Here is a 20,835-nt window from a genome sequence, read left to right as displayed (position 1 = left end):
TCAGTGGGATTCTTGAAATTTCAGGTCCTTTATTTGCCTTTGTTCTGACCCTTCTCACTTTCCTAATAATGATCCTAACTCTTCACCATTTTTTTCAAGCCCCAACCTATACTTCACACCCATCACTCTCAGCAGAGAACTTTGCCTCCTGTTTCACCCAGAACCCAGAGAATAGTGGACAAGTGATTACCTCGCGTTCTAATTCTACTCTGAAAAGACACATGCATGTCCTTTCCATCATCTTTGAAATTGAAGTTTCTTTTTAAAGCCACTCCCTCCATTTTAGTCCACTTTATTCCTTCGTCTCCAATCACCTCTAGGTCTTTGTTTTTCTCTGTATTTTCTCTGCATTTCTCCTGGCTCCATTTCCACTGTCAATAGACATAAACTAATCTCTCCTGCCCCTTGTCTGGAAAAAAAACAAAAACGAAAAACAAAAATCTCCTGATCATTTCTTCCTATAGGTACCATCCTATTTCTTTACTGGTTTCTCACTCAAATATCTTTAAAGATTTGCTGTCTCCATATCCTTAACCCACTGCCACCCGGCTTTCATCCCCACCCCCTAATTCGCTGCTCTCACCAAAGTCATTAAGAGGTGCCCTAGAGGACAAATCCAGTGAGCTCCATGTAGTGCATATTCTGCTGGACAGAGATTTCATTTGATTCAGATTCATCGCTCCTTGAAATTCTCTCCTCCACTTGCTTCTGGTTCTTTCATCTCACCGACTAGAGCTAGGCCTTCACGTGTTGATATTGGCTCTAAATTTGGCTCACATCCCTTCTCACTGCTGACACTTTCTTTGAACAATTTTATTCACATCAGTGTGCTGCAAACTCACAAATTATTTCTCTGGCCTTTGGGAGACCTACATTTCCCACATTTCAAATTCATTCTTTCCAGAGCTGAACCCTGTAGAAGGGAGGCAGCATAGTATAGTGGTTAGGGGCCCAAGTTCTAGAATCAGAATGCTTGGATTTAAGTCCCAGGCCCACTATGCTCCCACTGTGGGACTTTGGGGAAATCACTTTATCTTTCAGGGTTTTGATTCTCTTCTGTGGAAAATAGAAATAATAATAGTACTGATCTCATAAAGTTGTTCTAAGTTTAATGAATATTATCTCATTATCTCATGCGAATCACTTACAATAGTGCCTGGCACCTACTAAGCACTTGATAAGTTTGGCCATAATTAGAATGACCATAATCATTATTATTGTCATTTAGGACATGGTGTCCTGCTGGCCCAGGACTAGTGAGGGAGTAACAAGCAGCAAGGTGTCATGGACAGAGAACCCATGTTTGTCTCAAGAGGCCAATATTCAATACACCAGGTATTGCTTGGGCACCTACCAAGTATTAAACACCATGCTAAAGGTTTCCAAAGATGCGTCAAACAGATGGTAATGAATGTAGACTTTATCCTGGAGGCAATAGAAGCTATTAGAGGTTTTACGGCAGATAAGTGACAAGATCTGATTTATATTTTCGGAAAATAATTCTGGGAGCTGTGGAACAAGGCATGAGTCAAGGTCACCAGCTAGGAAATAATTGCAGGGGTCTGATAATTGAGGGCAAGTTCCTAAGTGAAGAGATGGAAAAGCGGGACAGGTTTGGGACACGTTTTAGGAAGTGGGAACGATAAGAGTGGGGGCCAGATCAGGTTTGGGATGCTATTGCGTTGTGAAGAAATAGGTTGGTGCTATGATGGATGAACCAGTTGGCCACCCAGAGAGAGCCCCTCGGGATGACATTCCACTGGTGAATCCGCTGCAGTCTGACAGTCCACCTTGCAGATGGAGAAGCATGTTTGGGCCTCAGCCGAAAGTTGTTCCGTCTCCCAGAGGGTGGATTTTACATTGACAAAGCTCCCAAGCACTGTCATATAAAAACCATGCCAAGGTGTTCATTAATAATGAGAAGTATAACTACTGAGTGGAATAGATATTCTTGTGGCCCATGAGCACATTCTCTCCTTTAAAGGATAACCTCCTTGGAAAGCCAAGTAGAAACTCAACGTTGATGGCGATCCAACTCTCAGAGCAAAAGGAGTTCAGTGTATGATCTTAATGGCTGATGGCGTCAGCTGCAACAACCTGAAACACTCTCTTCGTATAGGAAGACTACTCTGGAGACACTATCAAATTTTATCTATCGGGATCCCCCTTTTTACAGACACCATGCAGATCAGTCCTCTTCTAGGGACACACTTCTTTAGACAGAACACAGGGCAGTGATGAATTTTAGCTTTCGTACTTATAACCCGCATTCACTGAGGGGTGGTGTTAAATCAGAAGCCAGCCTCCAGGCAGACAACGCAGGCCTTCTCTTTAGTCATAGCTTCAAGTCTGATGCTGGCTAAATGCTTGCAACACCAGCTGTGGAGGCCCCACTGGGTTACACATCCTCAGCTCTGGCAGTGCTGATATAAGGGAGGTACAGGGAGGAAGCCTGGAAGGGAATGGCATTCTATAGGCTTTCTATCTGCCCTAATAGAATTTCTTTTCCTTTCCAGCCCTCAGTTAAGAATGTCATTTATTGTCTTCTCTACTCGAGGAACAACCCTAATGAAACTAACAGAAGACAGGTAAGAATGTTTCCCCATCTCTGTCATTAAAATGCCCATCTTTTCTTGAGTAGTTCTCCTATTTTCTGCCCTACTGCTCACTTTGACCTGTTGCTCATTTTAATCTAATAATTCTCTCTTTTCACTTAAGCCTTGAACTTTGCATACTGACCCATCTGCTAGTTTACTCTGCGATGACTTTGATAGAATTTCCTGACGTTGGTGAATTTTTATAAATGACTGGTGAAATTTTATAAATGACTAAATCACATGAAGGTAAATCTTACATTTGATTGGTGACTTGGTCTGCTAACTTGGAGCAAAATGTTAGCAAACCACATTCTTGGGGGACTATATTTTCATTTATTAGATTAGATGTTTTTTGTGAATTAAGGTTTGAGAGATATAATAAGCACCCTATGAGAGAAGTAAGAACTTGAAATATTATCATACATAATTACTAAGGCAGGGAATAGAAAGAGAGGGTTGATAGTACCACAATATAAAAGGGAATTTGAATCAGGAGTGGAAAAAGTCATTGACATAGAAGGATGAGTTAGACCTAGCTTAACAAAAATATTATTTGGGGTTTTACCACTTGCAGATGAAAACTAGCAATAAAAGAGACATGCCATTTATTCATAGTTAGGATGGTGTATTAGGAAAGGAGATGAGTTTTCCTGAGTTAATGATACTTTGTCTACTTCGTAAAAAGTGACGTGGGGCAATGCCTGTGGGACTATTAGCAGACTTATATAGGGACATGTTGGGAAAAGGAAAGGAGGTAGGGCTAGCACAGGGAGGGCAGAAAGACTTTATAATACTCTTCTTCTACAACTGAGACTAGAACTAACAGGACAGACTAAGGTGTTTACATTTTGCACTGACACAGCAAATCTGAGCTAGACCTTATTTTTCTCCATGTCTTTGTTTCCCATCTGTAACAAGAAGAATACACCGCACCACATAGAAGTCTTTAAATGCTGTTTCTTTTTCAACAGTATCTAGTATATGCATGCATGCCATTTGAGGTGCACAGAAACCCTATTTTAAAAACAGGCGTTTCTTATTTCTTATTAACAGAAGAAGAAACTGAGGCCATAGTATGATTCTAAGGATACCGAGCAAAACCCACATTAGATGCAGCCCGGCATTTTTCCACTCCTATTTTGCTGCTTTGTGTTAAAATTAAACAGGGAATCATAAAGCCCAAGAAACCTGTGTGACTTTCCTTCAGTGTTGGCGAAGGATTTTAAGGAGTGTCTCTAACGTATGGGCTATATTCCAGATTCCTAATCTCTCTCAGTCATTGTGTGATGACATCCTTTATGCAGAGATGTCTTTTATTCCAAGAAAACTCTCCTCTTACCCGTTCTTCACATCTTTCTACATACAGAGGCTGCCTAGTATTACTTCCACTTACTCTGTGCCAAGAATTTGGCCAAGAGACCAAATTCACACACCTCTTGTGGATATGTTGGGTGCCGCTGCTCACAACCTCTGAGAGCTGGGGAGGGCAGAGGTGGGCCACAGATTGACAAACACTATTACAATGCCTAGGCTTTCAAACCCATTGTGGTAATGCTAGTTCATATTAATCATCTGAATCCTACTTTGAATCTCCTTTTTTGTGCCTTAACTCTGCTTCTAGTTCCCTGTGCCAATGAGGAGACAGGTTAGAGCTCCAATTTGTTAGAAGCAGCATTTAATATTTAAGGATAGAATATGCATCAAACAATAGCCAGAAATGCCTTGCGAAAGGCTGTATGGGTTTCATGCGGTGATTGCTTGTCAGATGGCAAAGCGTGACATGGTTCACTGAAATGTCCCCAACCTTATCAACCTATGGAAAAATGTGGGCAAACTATCTCTCTCTAAAAGACTTTCTCACGAGATTGGCTAAAAGAATTAGGCTTTCAGAACTTCCAAGCCAGTACTATTTCAGAAATATATGACTTTTAGTGTATCAGTTGGTCACAGGAATTTGTGTATTTTTCTCTGTATCTCATTTGATCTTCATAACATCCGTATAAGACAGTAAAAGATGCATTATTTACCTATGTGATAATTGAGGAAACTCACAGTTTAAAAAATATGTTTAAAAACAAGACATGAATTAGCAGAGACTCTCATTTCAACAAGAGCAAGAGATTTGGGGTAAATCAAAAGAAATCATGTCCAAGGTATATTTGCATCCAATTCTTGGGATCAAATCCACATAAAGGAAGCCATGGGAAAGTTGAAGAAATAGAATGGAAAATAACTATGGTGTGCTGAGATGTAGATGTACTATTAGAATAATAATACCTATCATTTGTGTCTTATCTGCTAAGCACTTTACCTATCACTACTTATCTATCCCTATCTAACTGTTATCACAACTTCTAATGGAGTCTCTGGTCATTTGATTCATTGTTTTATGTGCAATATGCCATTTTTCACTGTTTTCAAGATTTTTTTTTAATCGTTAATTCTCAGCAGTTTGATTATGCTATAGCTGGGAATGGTTTTCTTTGAGTTTATCCTATTTTGGATTTGCTGAGCTTATTATATCTATAAATTTATGTCTTTCACCAAATTTGAGGACCATTATTTTTTCAAATATTTTTCTGCACTAGTTACTTTGTCCTCTCCTTCTGGGACTACAATGGCACAAATGTTAGACCTTTTGATATTCCACATGTCCCTTTTCAGTTCTTTTTCGATTTTCTTTGTTCTTCAGATTAGATCATTTCTATTGATCTACCTTTATGTTCACTCACTCTTTCCTCTGTCATCTCCATTCTACCATTGAGCTCATCCATTCAATTTTTTACTGCAGGATTGTGTTTTTCAGTCCTATAGTATCTATTTGGTTCTTTTTAAAGTTTTTATTTCTGTGCTGAGAACTTGCATCTCTCCATTTACTTCAAGTGTGTTTACCTTTACCTCATGCAACGTAGTTATTATAACAGCTTTAAATTCTTTGTCTTATAGTTCCAACAGCTCACGTTTGGCATCTTAATTATCTTCTCTCTTGAGAATCAGTCACATATTCTAGGTGCTTTTGTGTCAAGTAATTTTAGATTATATCCTAGAAATTTTTTAAATTATGTTGTTTAGACTCTGAGTCATATTCAGATCCTCTGGAGAATGTTGATTTTTTTCCCCTTTGTTTACTTTAGTAGGAAATCACCTTGGCTAGGTTCAAATCACAAGCTCTATCTCTTCTTCTGTGGCCGGTGGTTTTTATTTTGGTTCTATTTTCAAAGGCTTTGCTAGGCTGCATTGGGTCTGTCCCACACATGTGCAGCTCAAAGATGAATCTAGGACTTATACAGCTTCATACACAGAATTATATCCCCTTCTCCAGCTCTCTGCTCTCTAGGATCCCCCAACACTATCTTTCCCTCTGAGGCCTCCTTTCAAAGTCCTCTAGAAAGAAAAATGGAGTTTCTCTTGGAGTTTTGGCTAACACATTGCTGAATGCAGTTCTCTACTGAGGTCACTCTTGGGGCAAAGCCAGGAATAACAAAAGAGAAATAAAAATGGTGATTCCCTCCACATTCTTTGAACCACTGGGGTGGGAGGTGGGGTGGGGGAGAAGCTTTAACCAGGGGCCAGAAATATGGGGGCTTTCTGGGCTTTTTAGGTAACAGCCCAGACCACTGCCTTGTACTGAGACCCATCCTCGGGTTAAAGACATGAGAGAAAAGAGGAAAACAAATTTGGAATTCATCTTTGTGTGGGTTATTTTCCAGGTTTTAACTGCCTTCCTCAATCCACCTGCTTTGTTTACTTTTCAGAGGCCTTGTGTGTTTGCTGTTTTTATTTTGTCCAGTTTTGTTATAATTAATAAGAGATAGCCAGTGCCAGGTTTACTTCATCTTACCTGCTATTACTTTAATTTTACAGATAATGACACTGAGATTCAAATAATTTAGATAACTTGCTAAAGTCAAATAATAAAAAATGGCAGAACTAGTATTCTTAGTCTGGATTCTGGATTTTGATCAACTCGTGTGCTTTCCATTGTATCATGTTGCTCCTTCAAGATTTCTTAGTTTCATCAGTTGCAAAGCAATTGACAAATTGTAACAAATATTTTAGGTTTCTTCATTAGCATAATAAAGGACATGTGAATTTAAATAGTATTAGAATTAATTATTTTAGTGTTAACTACTGGATATGAGTCCCTAAAAACTCCTTGGATGTCTTTTCCTGATCTTAATCCAAATTCTTCAAATATTTCATCATTGGAAATGAGATCATGTCAAGGAAGTCCAACTCTTACTTTAAAAGAAATCAGGAATAGATTTTAAATTTAATCAAATGAATTTTGGCAGCTTGAGTTGATCATATTTTTTCTTTAATTTACTAATACAGTGAAATGCACTAAGAAGATTTTTTTAATATTGGATCATTCTTGCCTTTCTGTTTACACTTAATTGTAATATATTATTATTTTAATGTAGAGCTGAATTCTATTTCTGTATTTTATTCAGAAATTTAGCACCAATATTCATAATGGTGATTGGGCTGCTATTGTCCTTTTTATGACTACCTTTACTTACAGTATTTTATGTAGTTGTTTTTTTTTTAATTTAGATTTTATTTTACACCTAGAATTTATCCTGATGCATGGTATAAGGCCAAGATGAATCTTTTTTTCTCCAAATGGTTAGCCAGTTTTTCCAGGACCATTTGCTGAATAATCTTTTACTACCAACGTGAAAAAGTTAAACTCTTTTATAGACTTGGGGACACTGCTCGGTTTTCTCTTCTGAAACACTGCATTTCGGTCTGTTCCTACCCTAGAACCAGTTATGTATTTTAATTAGTTTTAACATCTGGAAGACCCATCCTTCCTCACTTCCAATCTTGGGTGAAAAATCTCCCTGGTATTTAGTGGGTTTTTTCCCTACCATGTGAATTTTAAATAATTTTTTTAGGTTCCAAAATATTCTTGTGATTTTTCACTTTAATTGTATGAAAAATACAAAATAATCTTAGCAGATAGCATTTCATTTTTACTATATTTATTTTCTTATTTGAGGATCTATCACTTCGCTTGTATGTCCCTCAGTAAGATTCTGTTATATTCTTCAGATCACTCTTGTACAATGTTTGTTAAGTTTACTCTTCGGCATTTTAAAGGTTTGCTTCCATTGTGAATAAATTTTTTCTAGTTGTATTTTCTAAATTATTGTTCACTATAGAACAGATAGCCTATAATTTAGGGTCCATGGGCTTTGATTAAACTCCATTAAATTATTTTTTTTTAATTTGCAAGTCAGAGAGATTGTAGCTTGCATCAGAAGAGGACTATGCCCCCAAAATAGTTAAGAAATATTGGTTTGGGGAAAACTATTAGTTTTGTAGACTTACTTTTTATCCCATCATTTTAATGAAACATTTTATTAGTTCTAGTGTTTTTCCAGTTAATTTTGGAGTGGTTTTCTAGTAAGATGGTTGTATTATTTGTAACCCCTGTTCTCTTTTTTTTGTGTGTTTGTGTGTGTGTGTGTGTGTGAAGTGAGATTCTTTTTTTTTCTCTCTTTTCTAATATTTATAGCTCTTATATCTTCTTGTGTGTCTTATTACATTGGTTAAAAGTTTCAAACTTTAAGGGAATGACTTGTGTTTCACAATTATATACTTTATTGGATATTGACTTCATAGAGATATTTTATCAACTATATTAAGGAATGATTCTTCCAATTTTATTTAAAAATTTTTATATGAAATAAATGTTAAGTTTTGTTAAATGCCTTTTGTCATATCAAGATAATTATAGCTTTCTTCTTTTATTTCCTTTGTCTTGTCCATTTGAAAATTTTAAATCAAAAGATTTCCTGATGAAAAACAAATCTTACATTCCTGGAGTAAATTTTATTTATCATGGTTTGTTCTTTTATTTTATTTCTGGATTTGATTTAATATAAGCCTGAAGATATTGCTTATCAATATTTAATATTAAGAGTATTCAAGAGTTTTAGTTTATACTATTTTTTGTCAATTTTCAGGCCAAAATAATTATGTGAATTTGGAAAAAATGAATTGGCAGCCTTGGAATATCTTAACTATATAGCAAGTGTATGCTTGTTCAAGGTTTGATAGAATTCAAAGGAAAATCATCCAAGCCTAAATCATTATTAAAGAAGTTCTTTTGACAGTTATCTCAAATTCTTATATGACTTGCTGTTAGTATATTTTCTGCCTTAAGAAGTGGTAGAAATTTCCCCATTCAAATTACTCAGTGGTTTGACTCTTAAATTTATTCATCAATTATCTTTTGTATATTTGTTTTGTTTTATAATTCATTATTTTATCCTTTAACTATTATTAATTCCTGTCTTCTGCTTCTTATCTTCTAGTTCATCTCTTTTTCTGACTTCTTGAAATTTAAAGTTTATTCAGAAAAAGTCAAGAACCATATGACTTCACTCATATGTGGCATATTAGACTGAAAGCAACAAATGAACAAGACAAACAAACAAATCATAGACACATACAACAGTTTAGTGGTTACCAGAGGGTAAGGGGGAAAGAAAGGGGTGGTAGAAGAGGGTGAAGGGGGGTATTGAACACACAATACAGTATATAGATGATATATTACAGAATTGTACTCTTTAAGCCTATGTAATTTTACTAACCAATATCACTCCAATAAATTTAATAAAGATAATAAGAATATAAATTATACTCTAAATCTCATCCTTCTTGAATCTCCTACACTCTGACATGCACTGTTCTTAGTATTGTTAATTTCTAAATAGCTTACTTTATAATTTTGTGTTTTATTTAATATGATTTACAAAGTATTTCACAATTTCTACATAATTTTTTTATATTTTTCTCAAATTTCTAGAGCCATTGCATTTTTTCAGAAAATGTGGTTCATACAATTTCTACTCTTAAAATTCATTCATTTTTGTTGGTGGACCATTTGTTGATAAGATTGTCTTTTCCCCCATTGGATGGTTGACGTCCTTATTGCAAATCACTTGATCATACATACAGTTTTATTTCTGGGTCCTTTATTTTACTCCATTGGTCTATATGTTTGTCCTTATGCTAATATGACACTGTTTTGATTACTGTGGCTTTGTAGTAAGTTTTGCAATGAGGAAGTGTGAGTATTTCAATTTTTGTTCTTTATCAAGATTGTTTTGGGCTAGTTGGGGTCCCCTGAGATTCCATATGAATTTTAGGATAAGTTTTCCTATTTGTGCAAAAATAATGCCATAGGAATTTTGATAGAGATTGCATTGAATCTATGGATCACTTTGGGTAGTATTGTCATCTTAACAATGTTAAATCTTCCAATCCATGAACACAGGCTATTTTTCCATTTACTTATGTCTTTAATTTCTTTCATCAATGTTTTGTAGTTTTCAGTGCCATTTTATTTTTTAACTGACAAATGGTATCTCTCAATGCTATGAATATTTAATTTTCCTGATCCTGAATTTTTCCTTTTGTGTGTGTGTGGCACCCTGCTATTGTGTTAGAGATGGAATATCTTCATCATGAATGTGAACTAGAAGTGTTTTATGTTTCTTATATGACTTGGCTTCAAAGGGGAAGTTTTCTCAAATTCCTCTAATTGGTCGTTTTCTTCCCAACTTCTGAGACATTTTTTTTTAGTATACTGACTTAAAAGAGAAACAGCTAGGTTTTTCAGTACTGGGTTTTGGCGTGAGTTCTGTCAGAGATCATATAAATCTTTGTTGAAAATGTGAAGATTCCAAGCTAAAGAAGACAGGAAAATTTAGATGTGCATAGTGTAATTTTTTTCTTGGAAATGGTGGAGACCCAGTAGTGTATCCAAGGTAGGGAGGAAATTGAAGCCAAAGGAAGATGGTCAGGTGTAGATGTTGGACCGCTCTGTTAAGGACCTATTCCACCACCAACCACAAGCTTTTCATCTCATGTCCTGGAATTCCAGGCTGGTGGGTCCTTCCCTCATCCTGATCTCAGCAGCTCTGCTTTTTGCAGGAATTCTTCCAATGTCTGGCATGTGTATCACATCCTTACCTGTTTTCCAGCAGTGAAAAACATTTCCCCCTATTATACTAGTTAACTGTTTCTACAGCACTTTGGAAAGAAAGGGGGAGGTTAAATGTGTACATGGACCCAGATCACTATCTTTAACTGGAAATCTCACTTTGTTCTAAACTTTGCAAGACTATAAAAGAAAGCATAACAAAACAACAAGTCAAAGAATTATGTCTTATCCAACCCACTGGCCTCATTTCATTGCTAAGGAAAATCATTCTCAGAGAGATTGAATTATTTGCCTAAATTCACATAAGTTGTCAGTGGCAGAATGTTTTTCACTCATAAAATTTTAAATCCAGTGATTTTTTTTCCTACTACATTAAATAGCCTATCCAATTCACTGCGTGTGTCGGCATGCCACTGTCTTGTTTCCTTATCTGTGGAATACTTACATGGAAGCAACCACTATGTATATGTGCAAATGCATAAATACATGTGTTGTATAACAACTTTACAAGGTAGTATTATCATTTTTCTCTTTATAGTTAAACAAAATATTCTGGGTTATTGGTACATAATTGGTACATAAAAGCCTATTTATGAATGGCTTTTATTAATGGCTTATTATGTACCAATAACCTAGAATATTTTGTTTAACTATAAAGAAAAAAATGATAATACTACGTTGTAAAGTTGTTATGGGAATTATATTATTTATTATATGTATTAAATAGATGGTGATACTCTGTCAGAGAAAGCTAAAGTCCACTTCGCTGTGAAAGTGTAGGAACCTGGATTTGAACCCAGGCATCATGACGCCAATGTCCACACCCAATGTCCACATTATACTACAGGGTTTCCCACAATCTTACTATTATATATAGTTTTAATTAAAAACAAATCCAAGCATACACAATTGAAGAATTGTGACTCAGACCCTCTGACTTCTACCAGAAAACAATTCCCTGAAAGCATATCCCCTCTACCCATTTTATCTTCATGGCCTTTTAACGTCAGCTTGGAAATACTCCTTACAAAGAGGTAAAGAGGTAGCATCAGCATTTCGCAGATGGGGTTAAGAGGTTAAGTAAGTATCTTGCTTATTGCTTAAGAAGTTGGAGTGAAAGCCAAGAACGCTTGGCTCAAACTGCTGAGTGGAAACCAAGAGACCACACTCCTCTATCCCTCTCAGTTATCCTTTAGTTTGGTTGGGAGTGTGGTTTTGCCATTAGTGTCACAGGGGAAAATGACATATTCTGAACACATCGCTTGATTCCTGGAGCAGAATGATTATAGGCTGTCATTACCAAGAGACATAGTTCTAAAAGCCTTTTCTAAATTTAAAACTAGGAGAGAAAAAAAAAGTCTTCAGATACTTTGTGCTTGAAAGAACCTGGATTCATTCCATTTTGAGATAATATTCATTTAGGTACGAGAAGATTTGCTGACAAAATGAAGAGAAATAGAGTGGAACATTTATTTATTCCCTTGTCCTGTTGATTGAGAGGTAATATCACGGGGTCTGAGTCCATGAGAAAGTTCCTTACCTCTCTGTGCCTTGGTTTCATCCCTGTAAAAGCAATGTAACAATGGCCCCTACTTCATACGTAGAACTGTTGGAAGGGTTAACAATGCCAGGGATATAGTAAGTGCTGTTGTTACTGTTGTGGTTGCTGCTGAGGTTTTGACAAACAGCTAAGGAATTACCCCAAATCCTCCTGGACACACCCCACATAAACCTTCACAGCGTATCCAACAGTAATTCAAGGAGTGAGTTCCCAGCTCTTCCTGGCTTACATCCTTCTCTGAAGTTGTTAACATTGGGCAGGTCTATCCTTCTATAGAGGGATACAGGTAGAAAATGCTGCTTCAGCATGAGGCCACATAAAAGTTAGTAAAGTTAGTGTTTCCTTTGTCTGGTGGTTCTAGTGAGACTTCTTCCGGACAGGAGCTCACAGGCAATGTCTCTAGAGGAAGCTGTCTAAGGGCTTCCTTATTGAATCTCAATGTTGTATAAAGAACACACCTTGAAGCAGTACAGCAGGTCTGGGATCACATTGATTTGTTTGAGTAGCGTGGTCCAGCACTTCTCACACGCTTCCTCTGGAGTACCCCTGTTTGTAGAAGAAGTAAGAGGGTACGTCTGGGGTCATAGGATAATATATGGAGTGGCTCGTCACAAGCAAGAAAATGTCTTCAACAACTTTCATCTTAAAAATGCATGTGCATGTGTATTCTATTCCATAATGTGCCAATGGTTGATTCTATATAAAAATCCTGTTGAGTTCTTCCTCAAATTGGGGGGTAAAATTTATGCTCCAGAAAATAAAAAGATATATATGTATATGCACAAGGTCTGACAATTAAGTTCGCGAACTTGTTGCAACACTGTTCCTACCCTTTTTTGACATCAGAGGGATGATTCATTATTAACTTGTACCGACTGAACAAACAGTTAACCAAGTTTACTATTTGGAAGTGCTGAAAAGGCTGCGTGAAAAAGTTAGATTACCTGAACTTTTCACCAATAATTCATGGCTCTTGCGTCATGACAATATACAAACTCACAAGGCACTGTCTGTGAGGGAGTTTTCAGCCAGTAAACAAATAACTGTATTGGAACACCCTCCCTGCTCACCTCATCTGGTCCCCAATGACTTCTTTCTTTACCTGAAGATAAAGGAAATATTGAAAGGAAGACATTTTGATGACATTTGGGACATTAAGGGTAATACGACGGCAGCTCTGATGGCCATTCCAGAAAAAGAGTTCCAAAATTGCTTTGAAGGGTGGACTAGGCACTGGCCTCAGTGTATAACTTCCCAAGGGGAGTACTTCAAAGGTGACCGTAGTGATATTCAGCAATGAGGTATGTAGCACTTTTTCTAGGATGAGCTTGCAAACTTAATTGTCTGACCTCATATGTATGTACCTGTGTCTTTGTGTACGATACACTGTCCTATACCTAGCTTGGACACCACAGATGTAATAGAGACAATACAGACTTTGTGTCAGGACCAGTATAGGTTCCAATCTGTGCTTCACCAGCACACACATGTTACTGCATTCCTCTGAATCTGTTTTCTGACATGTACAATGAAGATAACAATTCCCACCATATGGTGTTATGAGGCTTTTGTGAGTTAATGCATGAAAAGTGCCCAGCAGAGACGTTGGCACAACATAGATACTCAGGAAATGTGACTTCCCGTCCTCACCTACTATCCCTCATGTGGCAACTACATTTAAAGCAGGATTCAGAAACATTCTTGTCTGGGTGAAACCAGCAAGGCAAACTTCAGAAGTAGTCAACGGAACCAAAGAATGGTAGGTAGAGTTCTCATACCCAAAGCTAAACAGCCAAAACCAATAAAACTTCTGTGGCCCAATAAAAACTACCCCACTATCGGTCCACATCAGGCAACTCCATAACTGAAGCACCCTGCCTGTCCATCACCCAAATCTTATCTCCTTGGCCTCCAGGGTGGGGACTTGCGCCCCAGATGTAGCGCTGTCTTCAATAGGTTCTGAGCGCCTCCTCGTGAACTGCAGGTTCGATCTTTGCTACTCACCCTCAACAATTTTTTTAATTAAGTATTTCGAGTACAACAAAAGTATACAAAAAATGGATAATGAACAGTCATTATTCACATGATGATTATGAAATAAAGCATTACAGGTATTGACATGCCCTGTATACACTTCCTTTCTTATTTCCTCACCAGAGATAATCACTATCCTGAATTTGGGGTTTATCATTTTAATGGATGTCGTATATTTTTATACACCTATGAGCAATATATTATATTTTTTCATTTTAAACTTTATAATAAATGATCACATTGTATGTATTTTTCTTGAACTTGCTTTTTACAATTAACATCATGTTTTTGAGACTTTTTCTACATAGATACATGTAGCTGTGCATGGTTCATTTTAACTAATGTGTAATTTTCTATTGCACCATATTCTGTTATAATAATATACCATCATCTACTTATCTGTTCGCTTATTCATAGACAGTTAGTTTGTTTTTAGCTTTTTGCTGTTATAAACAAAGTTGCAATGAATATTCTCATACATCTCCTGGGAGGTCAGAAGTAAGAATATCTGATATATAACTAGGGATTGAATTGCTAGGTCTTACAGTATGTGAATATATAACTTGACTAGGCATTACTCAGTTGTTCTCCAAAGGAGCTGCACCAATTTACAGTCCCACTGGTGATTTATAAGTGTTCCCATTGCACCACCTCCTCCCAACATCTTGTCTGATCCCCCAGCTATTCTCAAACACTGTGTCCCCATATGACTTGTGGGTTGGATTATCTGGGATGAACCTTGTATACTCCTACCTACTCACCTCCAGCCCAAAGGGTTACAAGGAAGTTTTCTTTGGAGAGAACTGTAGCCTTCACCAGCCTATACTAAAGAGATGTGATCTGACAAAAGCAGAAGATACTTGCTTATCATCTACCCTAGGGTTGTCCTTTTTCAGCTTCCACGCAAGATGACTCTGGGCTCCACAGTCTCTGTTGCAGACTCTGTGCCACTCTAGCCTATGTCCCTCCAAATGCTCACTGTGGTCAGTAGTGCTGAGCACAAGCATATCAACCTGACCATCTCAGATGCTATCCGCACCAGGAGATACCCAGTCCCTCTTGAACTAAGAGAAGCATGAAAGGGAAGGTTCTCATAGGAGGACGCTGTATGTTTGGGAAACCCTGAATACAGAGCCCACTTTCTACCACTCCCCTCTCCTGCAAAATGTGGCTCAGCGAGGGAAAAGAGTTAGTGACGGGGAAAGTCTAACTGGGATTTGTTTCAAAACAAATAGGAAACTGCATGGTGCAAACCACTGCACAAATGAGTAACCAACCAAAATAGAGTTGTGTAAAGTGCAGTTTGTTTGGACAAGTTCATCATGTTGTCTTGTGATTAAACCATCACTCCTGTGCTTTATGCCAATGGGCTGCAACTTTTGGAAATTCCTTGATGGGTTCCTCTTAGTGAACTTCAGTGATCGGTCTGTTCTTGGCCCGGTGTCATGTCACCTCGTAGACTCTAATCTACCAGTGTGGCCTCTCCACTTCCCCACAGAGGCCCAGGTTCTCTTTCTACTTACTGTTTTGCCCCCATATGAAATCAGATGCACCATTCTGATCTGGAGGGAAGCTGATAGATCTTATAGTTACATATCTTCATTTTGCATTTGAGAAATCCAGAAGTTGACGTGGCCTAGGAAGTGGCAGAACTAGGATTCACTTCCAAGTCTATCTTCCTCCAAATTTCATGCTCCATAGAATGGCACTGAAGTCATGGAAAGAATGAGATTACCTTAAAACTGCAAGTGTAAGAATGGAGGGATCTGACTGAGTTCTGGGGTACTCCAATTTTTAGAGTTCTAGAAGAGAAGGCAAAGCCTACACAGAAATATGAGAAAGAACAGCTGATGACGGAGATGGAGAGAATATGCTGTAATGGAAATCAAGAAAAGAAAGCATGTTAAATTGAGGGAGAGGTTAACTGTGTCTATTACTGTAAGAGGTGGAGTAAGATGAAGTCAGAGAAGTGACCGGTAAATCGACAGTGTGGTGATCGTAGAGGGCCTTGACAAAAGTAGTTTTAGCAGAGTTGTGGAGATCAAAGTCAGAGCAGAATGGGTAACAGGTGAGGGATTCCAGTTTTAAAACACGGGATAAAGACCGTTTGTGCCCTTCCTCTCACAAACAGCACCCCAAAACCAGGAGAATGTGAACCAAAACCATAAAGCCCATCTATGGAGAAACTAAGAAATATTTAAACCATAAAAACACTATAGATGAGGACAGAAAGAAGACAGAGGAGTAGCAAATGATGTAAATAGTGTAGAGAAAAGTCAAATGTAATCTTGCAGAAGAAGATACTGGAGTAAAATGTAGCCTTGCAGAACCTGGGCAGGCTCAAAACCTGGAACTTCAAGTACCGTAAAAGTCAAGGAAGGGCTACAGGGTGAAAATCAGAATATTGTTTAAAAGTTTATCTGAGGAAGCTCTTCAACCTTCAGAACCCACTCACCTTCAGTACCTTCTGCAATGTACCCCTTCTCTGTATATACTTTGAATAGAGTATATTCTCTGACAAAATTACACAAGAATGGTTTCATAGACACCAAGATTATAGAGACATCTACTAACAAATGTTGCTACTTCCAGTTCTCTCCCTTGTCAATTCCAGACCTAACACCCAAGGAAAGAGTTTGAAAACTACTTCTCTGTAGAAATAAATATCTTAGGTAAAAAAGGTACATACATTTGAGGGTCCTTAACAATAAAGCCCAGTGACAAAAACTGGTCATCCACCTTTGTTAGAAGCACACAGAGCTTCTAACAAGTCTTTTAGTCTCACTCATTCTCTGTGGCAGACAGCCAAAGATCACTCCACATTTGAAGGAATTCTCCACCAGGAAACAGAGAAGTGCAGAAGTGAGTAGTGTTTCAAAAAGTTGTGTTGTGAAGAGAAATGCAAATCAATTGGTCCATAGATGGAGGGAGATGTGGACTCAAAGAGGATTAATTATTTTAAGGTGAGAGATACTTGAGTATATTTGTATGCCAGTAATCAGCCTGTAGTATTTTTCTTCCTAATTTGAGACAAATGTGTAGTTACAAAACATTTAGAAAAAGCCTTTACAGTATATCTGCTTCTAGTTAGGATGTAGAGGGATGTGAACAACCTTTATTTCCATGGTCAATCAGAAAAGTCCAGACGAAATAGAATTCATATATTTCTATGGGGCTAGCAGCACACAGGAAGCACTGATAAACTGAATTAGAGAGAAACAAGCCCTTTAGAACTGAGCAGAAATCTGCAGAAGCTTCTACCCTTGGGGGTATATACCTGGTCTGGGTCTGGGCAATTGGAAAAGTAGGTCAACTATAACAGAAACTTTGCAGAGATGAGGAAAAGCCAGCTGAACCTTAGGCAACAATGTGTGACAGAGGGGTGGATTATCTAAAAGAATCCCAAATGAAAAAAGAAATCGCTCAGCCTGACAATTCTACCCTCTCACACACACACACACCTCTCATCTCTATTGTTCCAAGAAAGTAGCAGTGGGGGAGTTGCTGAAAAGTAGAGAGAAACTGCATAATCTCATGGATTCTTGTGGTGCTTGGATTCTGGGGTCCTACCAGGGTTAAATCCAAAGGTCAAGCAAAAATATATGAAGCTGCACCTAACCGCCTTCCAGCTCAAATACTAAAAAGACCACAAAGGCAAGACAGTGCAAATGGCTGGGAGTTGTGCTAATCACAGGGAACACACTCTCATTAAAACTATGACCCAGCCCAAGTTCAACCTAACTCAAGGAGGAATCCAAATAACTAGCCCCTCACAATAAAAAGCTTACACTCTGCAGTAAGTAAACAAAACAAATCTATATTATACCTAAGTTTCCACTGCTTTTTTTCTATGTAATGTTTGAAATACAAATTAAGAGATTATAAAACATGGGGGAAAAGCAGGAAAATGTGACCCAAGAAAAAACACAGTGATGGAAGCAAACCATAGATGATTCAATTATTGGAATTAGTAGACAGAGACTTTAAAGCAACTATTATAAGCATTTTAAAGAATTTACAGGAAAAGATGAATGTAATGTAGGGAGACATGGAATAGCAGGGGGAAAAAGTAGAGAAAGAACCAAGTGAAAATTGTGGAACTGAAAAATACAATATCTGCAGAAAAGGGATTAATGAACTTAAAAACATGTTAATATAAATTATCTAAACTGAAAGAGAAAAGGGAGAAAAGATTAGGGGGCAGGAAGAATGATCCAGGTCTATGATTTGTGGGATAATATCAAGGGGTCTAATATATGTGCAACTGGAATAGCAAACTTGGTATGCCACACACAGATCCAAGAAGCTCAAGGAATCCCAAGGAGGACAAATACTCAAAAAAAAAAAAAAAAAAAACATCTAAGTTTATCATAGTTGAATTTCGGACAACCTGAATAAAGAAATAATCTTAAAACCAGTCAGAGCAGGAGGGGAAAACACATATTATAACAGAGGAACAACAATGAATATCACTGTTCATCAGAAAAAAAGCACATGCAATCCAGAAGACAAAAGAGCTATATCTTTAAAGAAATAAAAGGTAATAAGGTCGACTTAGAATTCTATATCCAATGAAAATAGCCTTAAAACTAAAGGCAAAATTAAAACATTTTCAAAGAGACAGAAACAAACAAACAAAAAAAAACCTAGGAGAATCATCACCAGCAAATCTGCGCTACATAAAATAAATGCTAAAGGAATTCTTCAGGCTGAAGGAAAATGATACCAGGTGTAAACTAAAGCTACAAAAAAGGAAAGAAGAGTGACAGAAATGACAAATATTTTCTTAATTTTATAAAAAGATAATTGACTGTTTAAGAGTAATAATAGCACTGTACCTTTGAGTATATTACATAAATAGTAGTAGAATATATGACAAGAGTAGCACAAAGGATGAGTGGGGGTTACTGGTACAGCGTTAACTTATGGCAACCTGTGGTAAAATAAGGATGAATAATGTAATCCATAGAGCAACTGCTAAAATGTAATGAAAGATGATGTTACTATAGATCCTACAGATGTTAAAAGATAAAGAAATATTATAAACAACTTTATAGAAATAAATTCAACAATTATAAAGGAAATGAATAAACACCTTTGCATGTTATTGTATATAAATTGTACTTCACTTAAAAACATATGGAAAAGGATCTTTCGCTCAGTATGCATCTTAATGTCATTAATCACATTGGTCCATCCTTAGGTAGAAGTCCCAAGGAGGCTATGATGCATATACATTAAAAACAAGTGATTAGGGTTGGTCCTGGAGTTTTATGACTCCAAAATGAACAGCAAAAATGTCTTTAATTAATCTGCGTTCTTCTATTCACCTTTTTTTTTTTTTTTTGAGTCAATACTGGAGTCATAAGGCTATCTGGAAATGTTGTGAATGAAGCATTAGGGGTAATAGATAGTTTACAATGTAAGTTGAGGCTCCAAAGCCAACAACTGCAGGGCATTTGAGAAAAGTCCAGTTCCACAGAAGCTCTTTTATTAGAGGCAAGAAATCGACAATGCAGAGCTGAGGTTGGGTTATTTTGGGGTAGTGGTGGAAGTTATTTTTAGACTGAAAATGTGGTAGACATTGCAGAACCCCATGGAGGATTTTGCAGTAGAAGGGATAAAAGCTGGGATACTTGGGATAAAAGTGCTTATTGAAGTGCTTATTGAAGTACTTATTGAAGCACTTATTGAAGTGCTTCTTGATATGCTTCTGTGTGTTCATAATTTCATGTTTACATCAGCAAATATCAAAAAGTCACAATATAAATGGAATCCCAGAAAGTAATCTTCATGAAATGTGGAAAAATTCCCAGGGCAACAGAAAGTCCAGCAAACACTGCTGCTTCTCTCCACCCCCATCCCTTCAAACAAGCGTAGTGCTGGGTTGACGGTGCATGCTCAATAAATAGTTGTGAAAATTAATGAATGGATAAATGGATGCATCCAAACTGCAGTCGTTCATTCAATAGCAAACCATCTACTGTTGGCCCCTTCTTAAGTGTTGCAGGGGTTGCAAAAGAAACACAAGATATGTGGGCTGAGAACCCTTAACTTCTAAGTAGGAACACTGGCAGACATGTGAAACCACCAAGGAAAACAGGAGACTCTTTAATAGCAGCCTGTCTTGTAGAATTCCCAGCCACTCTCATTTCCCAGGATGATAACATTTCATTTGGTAATAACCAAGTCTTCGGAGAAGTTCTTATCAACCCCTTTAGAAGATCTTTCTCCCAATTTTCTTGTTTCTACAAGAACATAAAAAATAGTCCCTTATTAATTGTTCTATTGTCCCACAATCCACGAAACCATCTGTTTCGTTTGCTTAGATGATGTGGGTGCTTAGAGAAGGAGCAGAGAGCAGGGAAGTGGGGCCACAGGTCATTTGATCTTTGGAGAAGTGAGGGTGGTATATGGGAGGTTGTGATTACTGCTTGGGACTATTGAGTTCATATCTTGCCAGACACAAAGCATTGAGAATAAGGACAGTTTCCAAAACAGCCTTTGCTTGTTCTGTTACCAAAAAAATAGAAAGCTCAAGAAAATACTTGTAAAGAAAAGGAAATAGTCTTAGAGAAAACACCCCAGTTCCCAGACTTTATTTGGCAGGGAAAAAATACAGAGAAGCCAAGGAACCTTTTCCACTCTCCTAATATATCTTTTTTAACCCTCTTTTTACGCTT

General features: G+C 37.3%; 1 protein-coding gene across 3 annotated transcripts in view; it reads left to right on the top strand.

Moving 5' to 3' along the window:
- The window catches only part of ANTXR1 (ANTXR cell adhesion molecule 1), a 217,256-nt gene that overhangs the window by 26,952 nt on the left and 169,469 nt on the right, over positions 1-20,835 (top strand). For all 3 annotated transcript variants that reach the window (XM_033124998.1, XM_033124999.1, XM_033125000.1), the window contains exon 3: positions 2,517-2,588. In XM_033124998.1, the coding sequence (XP_032980889.1) occupies positions 2,517-2,588 (72 nt within the window). The remainder of the gene's footprint in view (positions 1-2,516; positions 2,589-20,835) is intronic.

Source organism: Rhinolophus ferrumequinum, chromosome 13 (assembly GCF_004115265.2).
Source record: "Rhinolophus ferrumequinum isolate MPI-CBG mRhiFer1 chromosome 13, mRhiFer1_v1.p, whole genome shotgun sequence".
Lineage (NCBI taxonomy): Eukaryota > Metazoa > Chordata > Mammalia > Chiroptera > Rhinolophidae > Rhinolophus > Rhinolophus ferrumequinum.
The sequence above is the reverse complement of the archived record's forward strand: the minus strand, read 5'-3'. Positions and strand labels throughout refer to the sequence as shown.